This window comes from Toxotes jaculatrix, chromosome 10, assembly GCF_017976425.1.
Source record: "Toxotes jaculatrix isolate fToxJac2 chromosome 10, fToxJac2.pri, whole genome shotgun sequence".
NCBI classification, from domain to species: domain Eukaryota; kingdom Metazoa; phylum Chordata; class Actinopteri; family Toxotidae; genus Toxotes; species Toxotes jaculatrix.
Genome location: NC_054403.1, coordinates 8,201,768 through 8,220,925, shown reverse-complemented (window position 1 = coordinate 8,220,925; position 19,158 = coordinate 8,201,768). Strand labels below are relative to the sequence as shown.

At 42.2% G+C, this 19,158-nt stretch overlaps 2 protein-coding genes across 3 annotated transcripts; one reads left to right on the top strand and one right to left on the bottom strand.

The window, feature by feature from the left end:
* The first annotated feature begins 724 nt into the window (after positions 1-724).
* cnot7 (CCR4-NOT transcription complex, subunit 7) lies at positions 725-5,590 on the top strand. Its single transcript, XM_041048021.1, has 7 exons — positions 725-891; positions 1,603-1,726; positions 1,820-2,013; positions 2,296-2,457; positions 3,475-3,619; positions 3,741-3,851; positions 4,273-5,590. Exons 2-7 carry the CDS (start codon positions 1,610-1,612, stop codon positions 4,402-4,404), a joined length of 861 nt encoding a protein of 286 aa, XP_040903955.1. The 5' UTR covers positions 725-891; positions 1,603-1,609; the 3' UTR covers positions 4,405-5,590.
* Positions 5,591-6,012: 422 nt separating this feature from the next.
* On the bottom strand, positions 6,013-17,805 carry zdhhc2 (zinc finger DHHC-type palmitoyltransferase 2). Of its 2 annotated transcripts, none has more exons than XR_005894697.1 (13): positions 17,512-17,805; positions 14,058-14,084; positions 13,528-13,622; positions 12,640-12,760; positions 12,398-12,467; positions 12,255-12,287; positions 11,477-11,597; positions 10,971-11,103; positions 10,232-10,358; positions 8,051-8,143; positions 7,683-7,793; positions 7,496-7,571; positions 6,013-7,410 (listed from the first exon to the last, which is right to left on the bottom strand). XR_005894697.1 is itself a non-coding variant. In XM_041048020.1 (13 exons), the coding sequence occupies exons 1-12, from the start codon at positions 17,636-17,638 to the stop codon at positions 7,531-7,533; spliced, it is 1,104 nt and encodes a 367-aa protein (XP_040903954.1). In that variant the 5' UTR covers positions 17,639-17,805; the 3' UTR covers positions 6,013-7,410; positions 7,496-7,530. The 2 variants fall into 2 exon arrangements, 1 of the variants encoding a protein (XP_040903954.1); XM_041048020.1 differs by having other exon boundaries at positions 7,683-7,798.
* Positions 17,806-19,158: the final 1,353 nt, after the last annotated feature.

Here is a 19,158-nt window from a genome sequence, read left to right as displayed (position 1 = left end):
CATGTGCTCATGCAAGGGAGGTGCAACTTTCTCCGTCAAACAATTTATGTCTGAAAAACTACATATACAGATAGTTTAATTTGTGCCTGGTATTAGTAGGCCTCTACCAGCCTTTACAACATTATCAGTCAGGTTTTGTCCGTGACAACAGAAGCTGTCCCGTATTTTAGGGATCAGCGCTCCTGTCCCTGTTGTTGGTGCACATCTGGCCAGCTGTACTGGCCGTGAGCCAGACCCCAAAGCCCTGCCAACAACAGCGGTGATGTTCTGTGGCTCATCCAGCTGTCTGCTTTCATTTATTATCTGCAAACAAAGAGAAAATTACTTTGAGGATTAACAGTGTGTTGTATTTGTATTTGCTATCATAATATTTCTCAACTGTATTAGTGGTTTAGTAAAAAACAAAAACTGCAATAGAAGTCTAATTATTACATATGTATAAAAAATATAATAGTGTGTGTGCAGGGATAAAAAGGAAAACTGATGGGGGACGTGAGAATAGATGGTTCAAATTTTACAGGTCAGTAAAGTTTAAAGATTTAATTAACTTCTGATCAGATTGTTTAAAGACAAAATTCATTTTTAAACTAATGTCCTCAAAATGTTCTCTCTTTTTTTTTAGGTCGTTCAAGCAGGACCTGTGAACACATAAGACGTGGGTCCTAAGGCTAAGGCGCGTACGTACGGACGTACAGTACGTCTCAGTTTTACGTGATGACGTCGTGTTGTAGGCTCAGCTATGATGGCAGCCGTAGGTTGACATCGATACAATACTGAATATAAACTATTTAAAAGTTAGCGGAACAGCCCCGACACAATAACGTAGAACAAAGCAGCAGTTTTCAGATAGTACACGCGTTAAACACACACACCCGCCCGGTTTGGGGAACGGTAAGTTAACCAGGCTGCGGTAGCTTTGCAGTATCAAAGTGTCGCCGAGTGTATGGATATTTATGTGTGTCCGTCTGTGTGTGAGTGCTGCTAGTAAGTCGTCTCTTTCACGCTTCGCACACACTCTTGCGTATCTGAGGAGCCAGCTGTCTGCTTGACAAGTGCGTCTAAACTGTTAACAGCCTCCGACCTGAGAGCCTCCACTTCCCTGCTCATGTTAGCCAGCGCTAAGCCTGTAGCTTGCTAACTGCTACAGGTAACCTAGCTAGCCCAAAGTGCTGCTAACAACTGCCTGCGACGAGCCTGTGTGAGCAGCAGCCAGTGAGGCACGACCTGCACGTCTGTAGCAGTCAGCTGCTGTTCCCACTGTTTGTCTGTTTGTCTTGTTAATTGTTAATTTGCTGAAAGGAAGCACATGCAGCTCAGAGACTGAGTTAGCTTGCCCAGTGTAGAGACTCACATTGAGATATCTGTGATTTGATACCCACAGCAGGTTGTGTTTCCTGCAATTAGTATTTTAACGTTGTGTATTATTAGCCAAATGCTTTGTCAGCAGTTCTTGGGTATCTGGGTGTCATGTGTTCTTTCTCTGTCTGCCTTTTATCATTTGGTCTGTCACAGGTCAGCGTTTGCAGGCATAGGTGTATGAACCTACTGTTTTCTTGAAGTGTCTGTCTCTCTGTCTCTTTTTTTCCCCTTTACATGGTGAAGTGGCACTATGCCCGCAGCTACTGTGGATCACAGCCAAAGAATATGTGAGGTTTGGGCCAACAACCTGGAGGAGGAGCTGAAGAGGATCCGACATGTCATCCGAAAATACAACTACATTGCTATGGTGATTGTTCCTCATTAAGACATAAGGAAAAAACTGTCTGGCACTTCACTTTTTGATTCCCATGGTGCATGATAAATTATCTAATTCTTGCAGGACACAGAGTTTCCAGGCGTAGTAGCCAGACCAATCGGAGAGTTCAGAAGCAACGCTGACTATCAGTACCAGTTATTGCGCTGCAATGTGGATTTGCTCAAGATAATCCAGCTGGGCCTCACATTTATGAACGAACAGGGGGAATACCCTCCAGGAACATCAACATGGCAGTTCAACTTTAAGTTTAACCTCACGTAAGATGGCTTTTTTTTTATGTGGCCTTCAGATGTATCCAGAATTTTAACCTGAAATTAGCAGAATTTCCAAACACTGCTTCAAATGCAACATCTCAGCTCTGCACAGTCATTTTAGTTAGCATAACTTACGATTATGGTTCAGGTGCTAGCTTTGAGAAAAGCATTGCAGTTTTAAACTCACAAAATTCTGTCATTGTTGACCATGACTGCTGTCACACCTACCCGGTTACCTTTTGTGTTTGAAATAATAATAGTGCGGTGTGTGTTGTGTCTGATCAGAGAGGATATGTATGCACAGGACTCCATTGAGCTCCTAACCACTTCAGGGATTCAGTTCAAGAAGCATGAGGACGAAGGCATCGAGACACTATACTTTGCAGAGCTGCTGATGACATCAGGAGTGGTGCTCTGTGATGGGGTCAAGTGGCTGTCTTTTCACAGGTATTCTGCTTTTGCAATTAGATGCTATTTTTGTATGTGGACAATTATATATGAATTCTGGATGCTACATGGTAGACAGCTGCACAGCAACAGGAATCATACGCGCTCTGCACATAATATTCAGAAAAATAACAGTAGTTACAGAAATGACAAAGTGTCTGTCCCATAACTTTTCTTTTTTTCTCTCTTTTCTACCCATTTAGTTGATAAACAAGCGGTTGTCAGACAGTGTGCACTTATTAGAAACACAGTGTGTTAGTATCATAGTTTATCATTTGCTCATTGCCATATACATAATTCACAGTGTCTTTTGTCCAAACGGTCCATGTTATCAGTGTGTTTTGAGTTTGAAACCAATGCAGTGCATGTATGCAGTGGTGCAGTTTGTTCAGTTTATTTTTTTTGTTTGTGTGTTTTTTGTTGTGATGGGGGGTAAGATGTTACGCAGAACCACGATTGTTTTGTTACAAACAAGAAAATATCCTATTAAAATTTACTATTAAATTTGCTGTGTAAAGTGTAATTATTGGTGACGAAGCAACTTGTTGCCTGTATTTTCTGCAATCTGCTGCTTAACATCTTCATTTCGTACTCAGTTTCCCACTGTGTGTCCATGGAAAACTGAGGCTAAAGATAACCAGGCTTTGGATATTAAACAAATCTTATGTTTGAAACATCACTGTCATCCTGTTCAGGTATTTAGAGCACACTTTCACAAACAGGCTTTAATGTCATTGTTATTTATAGTCTTGGTATTTTTTGTTGATTCTGTTTTTGTTACAGTCATTTTATTATTGTCTTGTGAATTTTGTGTTAATGGATAATTGATCTGTGAATGAACTGAGCAGCCTATTCATTTTTTTTCAGTTCCTGTTAGACACTGATTAGGAGGATACTTGTTGTAAAATCTATCAGATTCAGCATAACATGATCCTTTTCTCTTGAAGCCTGCTGCCGTTTGCTCTTTAAAAACACTGTTTAAATGTGAGCCTGTGTTTGTGGGTACCTGTGTTGCAGCGGCTATGACTTTGGATACCTGATCAAGATTCTGTCCAACGCTAATCTGCCTGAGGAGGAGGTGGACTTCTTTGAGATTCTTCGCTTGTATTTTCCAGTCATTTATGATGTCAAGTACCTCATGAAGAGCTGTAAAAACCTGAAGGTACTTTGATAAATATTACAGCAGGTATCACAGAGTATCTCCTGTTTTATTCATTTAGCTTCACACCATGCTTCTTACTTAGTAGAAGTATGGCTCTGTGGTGACAGTGTTTTGTTTCCAGGGCGGGCTGCAGGAAGTAGCTGAACAGCTGGAGCTGGAGAGGATTGGACCACAGCATCAGGCCGGCTCCGACTCTTTACTCACAGGCATGGCTTTCTTCAAGATGAGAGAGGTAGGCTCCTCGAGTCAGTGAGAGGAGTTATGTTTTATTAGTGTGGTGAAACTCAAAAGTTACCTCTGTCTAACCTCTGACACAAAGCCAACATGCAGACTGAAAAAATGAACTGTCAGAATAGTTATTATGTTTCTGTTGATGGGTTTAACAGATTAATGGAATAACTGTTGCATCCCACACATCTGCCTTCACCACTGTGCAAGCCACTCTACAGTGTAACTCACCACTACATGGAGTTGTGAAGAAACACATCCGTGCCTGTATTTCACATGTTGATGATATCATAACCTTAAATTTGTGACCAGATCCACAGAATCAAACCTGTGTTTACTCATGATGTGTTGAATAATGTGATGTGAAATAACCGTGTTAGTGTGTGCTCTCAGCGTCCTGTGCTTTTAAAAATGTTTCCCCGCAGATGTTCTTTGAGGATCATATCGATGATGCAAAGTACTGTGGTCACTTGTACGGGCTCGGCTCCGGCTCTGCCTACGTCCAGAACGGAACAGGAAACGCTTACGAGGAGGAGGCGAACAAACAGCAGTCGTGACATCACTCTGAAACTCTCCCATCCCGCAGTTCGCATCCACAATCAGTGCGGCGCTGAGGCCGTGCTTCGACAGCCGGATGACAATAATAATGGAAGAACACAAAACATATACACATCGTTTAGCAAGCTGTTTCTCATAGGCTCTGCCCACTTTAGACAACTGAGCATGATGGTCAAAAAAAAAAAAAAAAAAAATCACCGCTGCCCTCACACATGCTGCTGCTGCGTGTGTGTGAGCTTAGTCTTTTATTCCTCCGAGGCAGCGTAGACAGTCTGGTTGGTTCAGTTGCGTTTGACATGCTTGAAATGATGGGATTTTAGTTTTCCTAAGATGTTCTGTAGAAATGTTTTGCACTTTAAAGCTCTAACCTGATTTTATAAGGAAAGCTTAAAATGTTTCTAGTGTCTCTCTCCTCTTTGTTGCCTTCTCTATGTTCCCATTTTACATTGCGAACATGTAAATCTTTAATACCACAACAACTGCTCTCACCATACTCAGCCTTAATATTAGCTGCATTCTTATATTTTAAACTTTAATTTATTGTGCTGGTTATCTGACATTGAATTAGACGCCCTATTCCACACTACCACACCACACATCAGTGTGATCGTCCCCCGATCACTGGGTTTCTAGTTGGATAATGAGAAAGGGAGCTCTCAGTGAGTGTGTTTACATGCACATGAATAGTTAATGAAGTATGTTTCCTTTGTTTATTTAAAAAAAATGGTGTTTATAATGACCTAAATAAGCTCTAATCCCACTGTGAGAGGCTTTTATCTTACAAGCTGATGTACTGTGCGTATGGATGGGATGCTGAAACAAGTGAACACCTCTTTCCCTGTGTTCTTAGTCGCCGTCTTTCTGTTTCTATTCATGATAATGCTCAGAATATTTGCACACAAGGATCTTTGCTGTATGTACCGAGATGCATACAAATGGTTTTCATTAGAAGAATGATGAGTATCTGTGCATGTAAATGCCCTCATTGACACGAGCACACATGAACACAGGTGCATCACCTCTCAACATGCTCTCATGCTCATTTTGACCAAAAAAAAAAAAGCAATTAAAAAAAAAAAGTCTCGCCTGCTTTAGGACATGCTGACCCTTAACTACTCTGCCGAGAGTAAGTTTTCATTTTTAATTGAAATTAAGGATTTGTAGAGTTTTAGTGTTGTAATAAAAGAAGAAAAACTTTTACTTATTGGGCAGGAAAAAAAACCATAACATTGCTTTTTAACATGCGTCTTTTCTCTCCAGTGCAGTTCATTTTGGGCTTTTGAATGACACTTTTTTTTAAAAAATTGCTTTCCAGGTTCATTCTGCCTAGAACAGTCGCATGTACTAAAACGTTTGAATAAATGCTGTGTTGTTGAATAGTATCCTGAACTTCCATAGGTGTGTGTTGAAGTGTAGGATCATGACTTATTAACCTCCCTACTGAAACCCATATCTTTCTTTCTGCAGCACACCTCTCACACTGTAAAGGAGTAACAGAAGAATATGCAATATAAAAGAGGATTGTTTTTAGATTATTTTGTAAATAAAGGCTTGAAATTTTTCTACCACAAAAAGCTCTTCTTATTCAAAGAAGTGAGTGAGAACGCACGGGATGAATTTGTTTTATTCTTATAAGGCATCACAACTGTACAGTGCATTGCCTCACACATCCATATTGTCTCTTGAGTCATACAGACAGAAGAATAGAAAAATAGAAATAGACACTGTCACCATGAAGCTTTTTGAAACAAGCATACATTCTTTGAACTAATTCTCAGTGATGTATTTTAATCATTTCCAGCCTGAAGACAGAACGGACAGAATCCTCAGAAGGTGAAAACAGACTGTACAAAGTGGCTGGAGCAGATATTTATTTTGTTATTTTTTGTTTATTTTTTGCTCTGCAGTACATCCACAACATGTGGACGTCATGTGGTGAGTTAGAAAAACACTCTTTTCTGCTCTTTGATGGTGAACAGATCTGCAGCAGCATCACACGGAGGCTTGTTCTTGCTGGCGGCCAGTGATCTGGCCCTCCAGACCCAAACAGTCAGGAAGCTTTTTGGCCGGCAGTTTGACACGTGGTGTGGGCTACCAGACAGCAGTTTAGATACTTTACGGGTGGTGTGTGTGTGTGTGTGTGTTTGTGTATGTCTGAAACGCACACTGTCACAGCACAGAGCAGCACCACCAGCTCCTGGGTGTCTTAGTGTGACAGCAACATCCTCACTCATGCTATAACGAGTCAGAAGAGCCCTTATTAAAAAATGGAATTACTAATGACTACACTTTTTCTTTTCTTTTTTTCAGGCAAAGGGGAGAACAACAGGTCACTACAACAAGGTGTGTTTGTGTTGACATCCTGAGATGAGAGCATGCATCATTTGAACTTCCACAAAAACACTCAGCATGGTCTGTGGAAAACCTGCCCCCCCACCTCCAACCAAAAAAAACAAAAAAAAAACTTTACTAAAAAGAAAAGTAAGACTAAAGCAATGTCAGTTACATCACATTAACATCACTATCAGTTTATACTTAATGTGCAAATGTTTGGCAAACTCATAACAACATTTACTAATGTGCTAAAAGCAATGAAAATAACATAAACTTCTTGTTGATAATTCTGAGAGTTTGTGTGTCATGAACTGTAACATACAAAAGCAGCTCAGGTTGATCTACCAGTATACAAAGTGCAAAAACATCTCCTCTTCCACTGCTGCTCTGTGCTTATCCACATCGAAACAAAGGAAAATGTGATTGTTGGAATGCAATTTTCATTTTAATCCCCTTGTTCTGAAGCTCAAATCCTTTCAGATAGCAGCAGGTCACGTGGCTGATAACAGCAACAGTGAGACTGATTGATTTTCCTCTGGTTTGTATGTGACGACGGTCATGTAAACCTCTCAGAAGAAGGGTGCAATATGGGAAACAGCAAATGTCGACGAAGTCACCACCACGTCACGTTTGTATAGGCACAAACACTGAGGAGAGGGGGCAGCAGAGACCTGTGGGATCAAACACATACACACAGATGATGGTTTCACATGGTATAATGTGGAGGATTTTCCTTTCCTGTCACTGTAAACTCACTTTTCTGGGAAGAAGGTGCCAACTCTTAACTCTGGTTATGCCTCGTTTTCTATGGTCATCCCTGGGTTGCTGGCACCTAAACAAACACACAGGTGGAACAAAAATCTGTCACTGAAGTCATAAAATCTGCTTTGAATCTTAATAATTTTGTCTTCTGGAGGTTGTGTAATCAAACCATTAATCTTACCTTTCTTGTCTTTGTCTGTTGCACTGTCACTCTCTGACCAGGAGGGGGTGCTGGTGAGCAGTCGACTCTGGCTCTCTCGCAGCGGCTTGGAGGGGAAGTGGCGGCCTTCTGCTGCACTGGAAACACACACACAGACACCCATGAGCAGGGATGCAGCCAGGAATTCTGGGCCCCCCTGCAAGGTGACCTCCTTCTTTAAATAAAATAGTCCTCAATCCTTTAATCCCACAATCTGAATGATTAATTTAAAACTGCTGCAAACTGCTGACTTTTAATTTGTACAGACTCTATTGTTTTCTACTCTACTACTAGAGTTGACGTTGTTATGGATGTGTGTGCTTTTTTTTTTTTTTTTTTTTTAAACTCACCCCTTGTTGGCAGAGTTGGAGCCCGTGGGTGAACAGGGCTGCTCAGGGTCCACATTCACCAGACAGGATGGGAACGAGCAACCATCACCTAAACTGGAAAGTGAGCATAAAGGAAAGGAGGAAGTACAACCAGATGTTTAAGTAACTAGTTCATGACTGTTTAGTTTGGGTGAGATTATAAACATCAGGACAACATTAATGTTGTGAATGCGGAAATAAGGGCTAATGAAGAGTGTAGGTCATGTTAAAGCGCCTCTGTAACTGAGACCGCTGTGGCCACAAGAAGCACTTAATGGTAAAAGTCAATGACACAGTGATCTGTGTTGTATAGCTATGATATATAATATGAGCTAACATTAGCCTCCATAAGCTACCAGACTGAGTAAAGCTATAGCAGCAAAACCTCTGAGTGTACTGAACTGAGCACAGATGTGTTTTATTGCTCATGAGTTTAACTTTTCATTTCGAAGACAAAGTGTGTGTTATTTCCTCTTTCAAAAGTTACACTCTCACTTTAATGTCACTATTTCTGGGGAAAATTTGCTTTGCAAGACAGCATATGAAAATAACTTTCCATGTGGTTTAATTTACAGAATGAATAAATATACATATGAACTAGTTCTGGCTTCACCTGTATCTAATTACAGCTGAGTCTCAAGTTTGTACTTCAAAACTATATTTGGCTTTTCTATTCAAACTGTGACTGTGATTGCCAAAAAGCTGTATATTCATAATATTTATTCATTCTGTCAGCATGAATTACTAATTTGGTAAAGCTGGAGCTTCTGCATTAATTCACAGTTTTGATGTTGTTGTTTACTGGAGCTAATGTTCTCTTGTCTCCTTCAGGACTTTTCCCTCTTTTGAACCATTTTGTTTCAGCCTAAGTGGCAGAAGCTCACTAATCCCTGAGCTGGAGAGCTGAAGAGTGGCTCCTTTCATTCAGGGCCTCCCTGACACCCCTCAGTTAGATCACACTGAAATATGACTGAATTTAAACCAGAGAGGCATTTTCTGCAGAAAATGCATGTGATTACCGTGAGCATTGATGCTGATTGGCATAACATTTGGAAGACTTTCTAATTAATGTTGAATCTCATTGTCCTCATAGAGTTCTAGTTATACAGCAGCTGTAATAGGAGTGAATGGAGACTTTAAAACACTAGCATTAGGTTTTAATACAGTATAGTATGTAATTTAAAAACTATATGTGTCATCGTAATGACCTTATGGAGAATAGCTCTGTAATAGTCACCATTTTGAAATTTGAATGGAGATTGCTCTGTGTTAAGATGCTGTGTCATAAGAATGGGTCTCCATAGACATGAATGTTTTTTATAACTCATAATAAACTGTACGTGTCCACATACTGAGACTATTCACAGATGATCAGAGCAAACTGATGTAATATAAATATAGTGGATGTAAAGTATGACAGTTATCAAGAATTCTTTTTAAAATAGTGTTTTAAACAATCTTTAGAAATACCTCATTAAATATAAGTTTTTGAGAACAACAGTATTAAGTAAGACAGTAGAAGTGTGATTGCTGCGGAGCACAAACCTGAATTTCTATAGCCCCAAACATACATAGCCTTCCTGTTGCATCCATTCACCTGTTAATCAAACTGTTCCTGAACACCCCTTTTAAATCTGACTGTGCATCCACAGATCAGCTTATGCCTTTGTCAGAGTTCACAGTGGAGAGATGCAAGGATACGTCTGATATAATGTTCAGACTTGTTTCACTCAGATTTCATCCAGCAGTGACACACAGTGACAGCGCTGATCTAAGATGCCATGAAATCCACATATTAGCATCTCAGCAGGTTACAGGTTGGATTCAGTGTTTGCTGATCTCATTTTTAGCTCAGCTGGATGTCGTAGCCACACTGCAGAGTTGTGGCTCTCCAATCAGAGCCTTGAGTCTTTGACCTGACTGTCCTCCAGTCTAGACCTAAAATTACATGTCAGTGTGGCTCCTAAACTGTAGAATAACCTGCCTGAAATAAGTTATAAATAATTTAATTGACTTGCTTTCTTGCTTTGTTGGGTTTGTTTTCTTTTCAGTTTGCCCAATTTAAATCTTATTCTCTTTCTTTTCAATCTGATAATCTTTTATTTGATTGTTTTTCATTTTAGACTGTTTTTTCTTTTGAGCACCTTCGACAGATGACCTTACCTGGAGAAAACGGGAATGGGCCAGTATTTAACTTCATCACCAAAGACCTGACGGAAGTTCTTACTGAAGCCCAGACTGAAGCCGTTCTTATCTGTGCCGTGACGAAACACCGGGGCACGCACCGCCTCTGAGAGGACACACATGGAGAAGAAAAGCCAGTCTGATAAGAAGAGGAATAAACACACCGCTCCTTATTGCTTAGACCTTTAACAGCAGCTCGTTCAGATAACACATCAACACATGAACTTGAATGGCAGCACCAGCGAATGAAAGTGTCTTTGTTGTGCAGGAGATGCAGTTCTCACACTGTTCCACCAGGTGTGACTTCTCTTCCTAACAGTGTCTGTTACTAAGCTGCTTACTGCTCTGAGCCTTGTGTCTTTGCATTACACTGTAACGTACTCCTCTGGATAATCCACTCTCTTCAACACACGGAGACAAAGTGAGCCAGTGTGCGCACATAATGAGAAACTGCTCCGTCTGATAACGGCCCAGGGAGGTTCAACAAATCACGGCGCTGATGAGGATGGTGACTGACGGTGGGAAAAAATGCAATGAGACATCCTTCATCATTAGTGCAGAGACGACAGTGTGTAAACAATGAGCAGACTGGAAGCAGATACGCAGGATACACCAAAAAAATAAAAAAGAGCAGGCTGCCGTCCAACTGAGGCTGTTAAAATACTGCAGCTACTCACAGAACACACATACACACACAGGTATGAAGGACGCCACCTACCGAGGGTGGATCTGTTCTTGCAGACCAGCCAGCAGTGATAGGTGAAAAGAGAGGCGAGGCTGACCGAGAACATGGAGGCCGAGAAGAAGAGGAAGAGGATGTGGAACTTCGCCTGAGTGTCTGGGAGACCGTTCTGAGGGGAAAAAGACACATCAACACAACTACACGAGCACAGAGTGGAAACTAAAATCAAGTGAAGCGGCTGAAATCTGAGCACTGAGCAGGATCTGAGAGGTTTCTACTCGACTATTCTGTTTTAAATTGTTTCTATTTCAGTGCCACTAACTAGTTTTCTGCTTCATACCAGGTATTCTTTCAGACGGAAATGTGCTCTACCTCCAGCCTTGTGGGAAAAAAATCAAATATCACATTTGTAACACAGACTGCATGTTATGTCAGATGTCCACTAAGATATTATTGGAAATATTCTGTGCTAATGCAACAGTTTCTTAAAAAAAAAAAAAAAAGAAAAGAATAATACGATGAAAAGCTCAAATTGTATTTACCGTCCAAAATTTGATGAAGTATTGAAGATCTGTAGCAGTTATAAAAAGGCAGTAGAGTAGCGAATATGCCAAGAACAGCATGAAAAACTTGTAGTTGGAGAATCCCACGCAGTTGTTCACCCTGCACAAAGAATGACAGTAAAAAATCGGTGATGTGTTGGTGGCTGAGAAAATCAAAATGTAGAGTGAAGAATGATGTTCAAACTGAGAGTCATTTCACTTATATCTAATATGTTTTGTCCATTTTTTTGGTTTAGGACATGTTCATACCAGACATTTTTGGAGAGAACTACAGACAGGAAACAAATCCTGGAACCTATTGCTTAATGGTCTGATGGAAAATTTGACGACTGATTCTCATGTTCAGTCATTTTTCCTCCCGGTTCCTCCTGAATTTGAAAACCAGACATGGTATAATATGGCAAAGAGAGCAGGCAAACCAATTATGTTTAGCAAAAATGACACGGACTGGAATCAGATTTGTTTTGTCTCCCTCTTCTGCCAAAATCTGTCGTCTGGCAGCATGAGAGGGTAAATTCTGTCCAGTAAATAAGCTGTTTGTGCATCCATGTGATGCTTGTTTACAGGCCCTGTTAGCTCGAATGTAACTGGGCAACGTGAAACAAACGAAAACAACATAATATTCCATGAAACCTGACTTCTGTGCTGCCTCAAACAGAAAGGAAATTGTACAGAGTACTGTAGTACACTGTCGCAGTGTCACTGATCTCTGTTTCAAATCCTACTGCCTGTTTAATAAAAGAGTGTCACTACATACCAGGGGCAGTGGTGATCCATCTTCAGGATGCATCTGTAACACAGCAGGGTCAGACATCAGTGTAATTGAATCTTACTCCGCCTGCCAGAATGCAATATATGGTGCGGTCTTTTCTCTATAGGTGCGTGAGCAGAGAGCCGTACTTATCACAGACTGAACAATGGTGACATCGATCAGGCTTCAGCAGCTGGCAGCGGTCACAGAAGCGGATTGCTGAGGAGACACAGCCAATTCAGTCACACAGCCGTCAGCGGCAGCCTCTCCTAACACCTCACCACAGACTAACAAGGTAACAGAGGTGAAATGAGCTCTGAGAGCCGCGTGGCAGTCCTGACTGCGTCTGTTGTTCTGCATCGGCAGCAGTGTGTACTGTGCTGTAGTGTACCTCCAGAGTTGGTGCGGGTGTAGATGGGCAGATCCTTGGCTATCCTCCTCAGGATCTCCTGCTGAGACTCTCCCCGATCTTCACGCTCCAGCAGCTCCTTGTCAGAGTAGGACAGGTGAAACTATGTAGGGCAGAACGCAGAGGGAAAGATAAACAACACCTGTGACTTATCAATATCTGTATCTGTGAGCGGCAACCTTTATTTCTAATGAATCATATCTTCTCTATTTGTCAAAACAGTCAAATGTTTTGTCAGATGAGCCACGAGCTATGTGAGTATCAATGGTGCAGGAATGTGCGTTATGAAGCTGCAGCTTCAGAGGCAGTAAAGAGTATCTCTGCTTCCTCCATTTGTATTTGGCTCTTTTTGCCCCAGCGGGCAAACGGGGGCAAAGCAGCACAGAGCTGTGATATTACTTTCAGCCACTCAGGCGATTTATGATTGAACGCTGGAAACAAATAACTCTCACGATAACAAACAGTACAGCACCCACCAAATTTGACTTTTATTACAATCTGAAAACCCCAGGTGATCCAGTGATCGCACCTCATAAAAGGAAAGCATTCAAACGAAGTGTCGCCTGTGTGTGTGTGTGTGTGTGTGTGTTTGTGCTTTGCCTCAGTGTAAGCTGAAATGCAATGGTGGCTTTTCTCCGAGTGTCCTCTGCAAGTCGTATGCATGTGTGTGTGATCACCCTGCAGAGCTGAAGTGCTGTGGTCAGGATCAGAGCCATTAGAGTGCAGCTCCAGGCACTTCCACTGGAAAGTATTATTAGTCTAAATGCAGCTTTCAATCACGCGGGGAGGCTCTAACCTACATCTACACTTCCCACCATGCCTCGTCATCCCGGCCGGCTATAATGCTGCGTGGTAATCAGACAGACTCACCTCCTTCAGGGGGTTCATGGGCCTGGTGAAGATGGTTTGCCAGTACGCCCACACAAACATGATGAAAATGGCATGGTACACCAGCAAGTACACGACTGAAAGCAGAAACATCACAAACAAGCCACAGTCAGCATCGACTTCTGTTATCAGTGGAGTCCATTTATTCACAGTTTGCGGCTTCATTAATAAATGTCATAACATAATAAATAATTAAATAAGCCATAAATGTTTGAAAAAAAATTATAAAAGTGAAAGATAGCTGTCTTTCGGTGTCTTTCAGTTCATGTCTTTCCTCTGTTCACTCTGGATACAAAACACACTCTAAAGCTAAAAACATTCTGATGACAGACTTCCAGCTGACACAGGCTGATTGTGGTGTTTTGATGGGAGCTGCCTCTGCACAGACTGAAGGCTGCCGAGCCTCCTCTGGCCCAGAGCTCCGCTCAGCGCTTGACAGATATAGAACAGCTGGCGACACTTGAAGTTTAAATGATTCCTCTTGATGTTAAACAGCATTTTAAAACACTTACCCTTCTGTCCCGTGTCTTCGATGGACTCTGAAAAATAAGAAAGGACACGGTCATGTCTGTGTTGAATCAAAGAAGGTGAAACACATTCATCTTCTTATGAATCCTTCACACAGGGATCTCCTCCATGAGGCTGAGTGATACACATTTGACTGACAAGTCTGTCTGAATTCAGATTAGCAAAACTGAAAAATGCTGACGTTGTAAACCCTTAAGCCCAGCGTCTAATACCACACCATTCACAAAATCAATACACAGCATGCTCCCAGTCAAATAGTTCGACTCATTGTTCCTCTCATATAGATAAGCATTACTGTGCATTGACAAAAGGCACCGAGAACAACAGGAACATCCTGCATAGTGTGTGTGTGTGTCTCTGTGTGTGTCTGTGAATGCTGACAGCTGCAACCGCTCCCACAGAGGGGACAGGGCGAAGCTGCTTGACGAGCACCCCGAAACCTGCACCAACAGACTCCTAAAGATCTGGACTCAAACACAGAAAGAAACAAGTGGGGACCTGTTGGAGGATTAGCTGACACTGTTTTATATTGGTCCTGATATCTGAGCAATGATTAGCTGAGCATACAGATTCATCCATCTTCAGCAATTAGGCTGTGAAACAGCATACAAATACACACACAGACACACACACACACGTATATATCCGCGCAGCAGGAGCTGAGGAAAGGTGAGCCAAGGAGCTGAATCGAGGCGTGCAGCCAAAAATCGTGTGCACACCACCTTGCCAGCATAAAAACCCCTGAGTCTGACAGTGAAGCAGAGTGTGTGAGTGTGTGAGTGTGTGCGAGTGTGAGTCTGTGTGTGTGTGTGTGTGTGTGAGATTAAGGGCATGTGCAAGGATGTATATTAATGTGTCTATGAAATCATTATCATCCCTACATCAGCTTTCCCTTTTTCTCTTTGCAGGTCAATGTCAATGTCCAACAACACACTGACTCCAAGAAGCCAGAGCAAGAGCCTCTGATTTCACATTTTGAACAACCTTGGTGGAAAAAGGACCAACTGTTCAAAGGCTGATGTTCGGTGCTTTAAAAAAAAAAAAGTGGGTCAACCACAGATTGCTTGGGGTGAATTATGTAAGCCAGACAATGGGATTAACTGAGCCACTGACTGAGAGGTATCAGCTGACGATACTTTCACACAACTGTCTCCGTGTCTGTCTGCAGAGCACATGCTGGCCTTGAGCAACCGCTGTCCTGCTCCGCCGTTGTTGTTTTCATCTCTCCATCCCATGTGACTTCAGTGCATCACAATTTTGTTCTTGTTCTGCAGGATGCAAAACAAGATGATTCACCAAAAAAAAACAAAAACTGATCAAATGATTTTGTGATTTTGCTTCTCTGTCATCCTGCAGTAATCAGAAGTGTCTAAACACCTCATGTACGGCAGCAGACACGTGGTGTCCTGTTATTGTAGAAGAGGTTCATCCTGGGACAGATGGAACCTGCGCTGCGCCGATCTCTCTGGTGAACAGGGGTAGGTTTGGAAACTTTTAAATGGGCAGCCAGACTGAGGCACAGTTTTAAAGATGGGAACCCATTTGAAACATGAGTAAAATTGTGTAAACACTAACATTTAAAGCCCTGGTTCCTGTCTGTAGTAAACTCTACATTATTGATCATTACATTGTTTATTCTATAAACAAATTCCAAAAAACAACCTTAAATATTCTAATATGAACTAATATCAATAAGTAGCTGCAACTGAAACAGCCTGTTATGATGATTATGAGACAATGGGTCTGTGAACACAGACCTGTACAAGGGCCCCACCCCTCCTACACAGACTTCCACGTCATTTGTCAATTTGTGATCACTCTGCATCTCTTTGTGGTCGTGTTTTTCTTCTCTTTTATGTTCTTTTACATCTTTTTGTGGTTGCTTTTGTCTCTTTGTGTAAGTTTTTTGTCTCTTTGTAGTCATTTGGTAACAAGAAATGTTAAGTCACTTCACACAGAGGTTCCAGTCCAGGTGCTCTGGGTACCCAGGAGACCCTTTGAGTAATCCATCCATGTTACTGAGGCTATACAGTTATGCTCCCTTGCGGATGTGCACACAGACATCTGCAAACACCACAGGCACATAGTTGTTCTTATTATACTACCTTCTTATCCGCTTTGCATCTGTGCACCAGTATCATAACCGTCTCAACAAATTCGTGGGTACATGTGACGTCTGTCAGAGCCTCATATACCCCCTGAGATGGCAAAATTTACATCACAGGCCCTGGCGAACCTTCGTGTACAGATGCAAGAAAATATAACACTAGCTGAAGAAGCGAGCTAGCTCTCCCCTTTGGTGGGCGGGGCATGTGAGGTCAGTCAGACTAAAAAGGGGTGGGAGGGGGGCTCACACCCCACACCTGGCCACCCCTGCTGGTGAACCCAGTGTCATGACACCCTGACTCTTGCACACTGAACTCTCACTGATCAGATGTAGAGACAAATGTGAAGGTGTCTGCTTTCAGAAAGAGCTGGATTGAATGTCTGGCTAAATTTGGAGAAGATCAGATTCGAGAACAAACAGCGAGAACATCAAACCCTCCCTTCCTGTGTTTTCTTCTGTTTGGTCTCATTAAACTGTCTTCATTTCATCCCCCTTTTTGACTGAGGAGATCTTCTTTCCTAGTGGTCTGACAAGCTGCCAAATGGAGCAGAGGAGTAGGCCGCTGAGACTCCTCTGAGACATCCTGGAAACCATTACTCACTATCCAGGTCAACTCTGTGTTCACCGTTCACCGAGGAGGCTCGCTGTCTGTAACCGCACCATCCAACATTCAGCAGCAGAGGGGGGGTGAGTGTGAAGGAAAGAGGCAGGCCTGGCTCAGAAGCCATACACTCACACTTCTTGCCAAAAGATAATGCTGGAGGTGCTGTGGTCGTGGATATAATGAAGCTCAGCGACTACATGAGCCTGAAGCTATTACAGTAAGTCATTCAGATAGTGCTGATAGAGTGCTACTGGTGGAGTCAGATAATGGCTCTGAGACACATGGTCTAATCCTATTCTGTACATCCTGTGATTATGTATCTGTCATAAGAATGTAATCAAAGCTCCTTCACAACAAAAGCAGGCTGTCAGATCATTTTAATTCTGTCTGTGGTATGATTTGAAAAATATTTAACTAGTTTTTTTTTTTTATGCAAAAACACACTGTCACTTCCCCCATAACAATATACTGACAATCCCTTGTTTAACTGTTATTGTCATGTGACTGACACTGTCCTCACACACTGCGTAAACAACAAGCCAGTCTTCAGCATAAATAAATAAATAAAATGAGAAAGAATCAGCCTGGACCACAAACTGCTGAAACAGATATCTCTCCACACCCCATCACCAAAAGCACACACAGTCAGTCAGAGGCATTTCCCTGCTCACACACAGACATGTACACACACAGCCTCCTCATACTACCCAGACAGCTGATTTCTTACCTATGCAAAGCTGAAAAACATAGGCGTAGTATGACCAAGCCACTATGAGGGCGATGAAGAGGACCGGGATCCAGTACAAAACTCTCTGACAGCCCCGCTTGATACTACGCGAGCCCGACGGTGCCATAGTCTAAGACCGGATCATTTCTCGTGTGCATTCGTGTGTTACTCTCCCTCCCTTGCTCTCGCTCTGTCGCTCAGTGTGTGTGTATGTGTGTGTGTCTGTGTCTTCCCGTAGACTGTCACTGCATCGTAGCTCCGGCTCTGATCACCCTAATCGGCAGCACAGACGCAACATCCCACCAGCCTCCCGCCTGCCTCTGCTGCTGCTGCTGCACTACTCTCCCCTCTGATCGTCCTGCTCAGCCGCTGGTACGGACTACAACAAAATATCAGACAGCTCACACACACTCATGCACACATGCACGCACGCACGCACACGCACACACACACACAAACTCAGACTCAGCACCGCCTCTTCTCCCCACAGGTTGCCATGACGTCCGAGGGATGCTGCATGCCTGGCACATTTTTCGCCGCGAGCAGATGGGTTCAATAAGTTCATAGTCGCGAGCGTTCAAACAGAGGTTTGTTCACGCTCAGCACACACACACACACACACACACACACGGTCGGCTACATATACACGCAAACTGTGTTAGAGGAGCTGTGGGTCAGCAGTACCACAAGTTGTGTGTCAAGTTTGAGTGTTTGTAATATTCTGTCCTCTTTATATTTTGTTTAGTGTGACTGATTTTTAACTTGAATTCTGTTTCTCATGCTGCATAAAGCTTTACTGTTGCCAGCATGTTGTGTATTTCATTACCTGGCGGTGTAGGTGGAGGTCTGCAACATCCACCTGCTCCTGCTGCCTCTCACCCCACCTGCACCTGCAAAATGTTTTGCAGTCCTGCAGTGCATCCTAACAGGCTGCGATCTGCATTGTTCTCCAGTTACCATCATATTTCACTGAATCATTTCTGATGTTTGATTGAAGAGCTCTTTACATTTTTTCCTTTTTTTTTTTTTTTTTTTGAATGTGAGAAAGATTTAAGCTGTGATTTACCACCTGTTGTCAGTGGCTTGTGTGGGCGTCCTGCTGCAGCAAACTGACAATATGCACCACAATATGCATATCTCAGTCATAGAGAAAGGACAGATGGCCCAGTAACATGTCGAAACCGAAGGAGGTTCGATGTTGTTTAAAAACTACAGAGCATCATAATCATCATATGTCCAAAACAGACAATATAATACGACTTGCCCCAAATATGAATTTAAATGAATTATATATATATTTTTAAAAAGATTTAACTGAGTGTGCGTTCTCTGCTGCATTTTAAACTACTTACACATGGAGAAGCTGTGATTTGTGAGCATGCTAGTGACTTTTTATTAAAATCACTGTCCCCAAGAGGCAGTTTGGCTCATTGACATTAGTCAACAATGGTAAAAAGAAAACAATAATGAATAAAAACAACACTTAATACGATTAATACACATTTAACTCCAGTATCACTGCTGTCACTTGTCATGAAAACCATCAGGTCACTGTATCACATCCTCAGCTGGTAACAGGCCTGATCACATTTTTGCTTAAAAAGCAAACAGGTGATGGAACAAAAGACCTCAGTGAAAGACCTCATG

Coding starts and splice junctions, on each gene's coding strand:
- cnot7 (XM_041048021.1), top strand. CDS start 1,610: ATGCCCGCAGCTACTGTGGATCACAGCCAAAGAATATGTGAGGTTTGG. Junction 1,727..1,819: donor AATACAACTACATTGCTATG/GTGATTGTTCCT, acceptor TAATTCTTGCAG/GACACAGAGTTTCCAGGCGT. Junction 3,852..4,272: donor CTTTCTTCAAGATGAGAGAG/GTAGGCTCCTCG, acceptor GTTTCCCCGCAG/ATGTTCTTTGAGGATCATAT.
- zdhhc2 (XM_041048020.1), bottom strand. CDS start 17,638: ATGGCACCGTCGGGCTCGCGTAGTATCAAGCGGGGCTGTCAGAGAGTT. Junction 12,761..13,527: donor CCATGAACCCCCTGAAGGAG/GTGAGTCTGTCT, acceptor TGCCCTACATAG/TTTCACCTGTCCTACTCTGA. Junction 11,104..11,476: donor ACTTCATCAAATTTTGGACG/GTAAATACAATT, acceptor TTTTCCCCTCAG/AACGGTCTCCCAGACACTCA.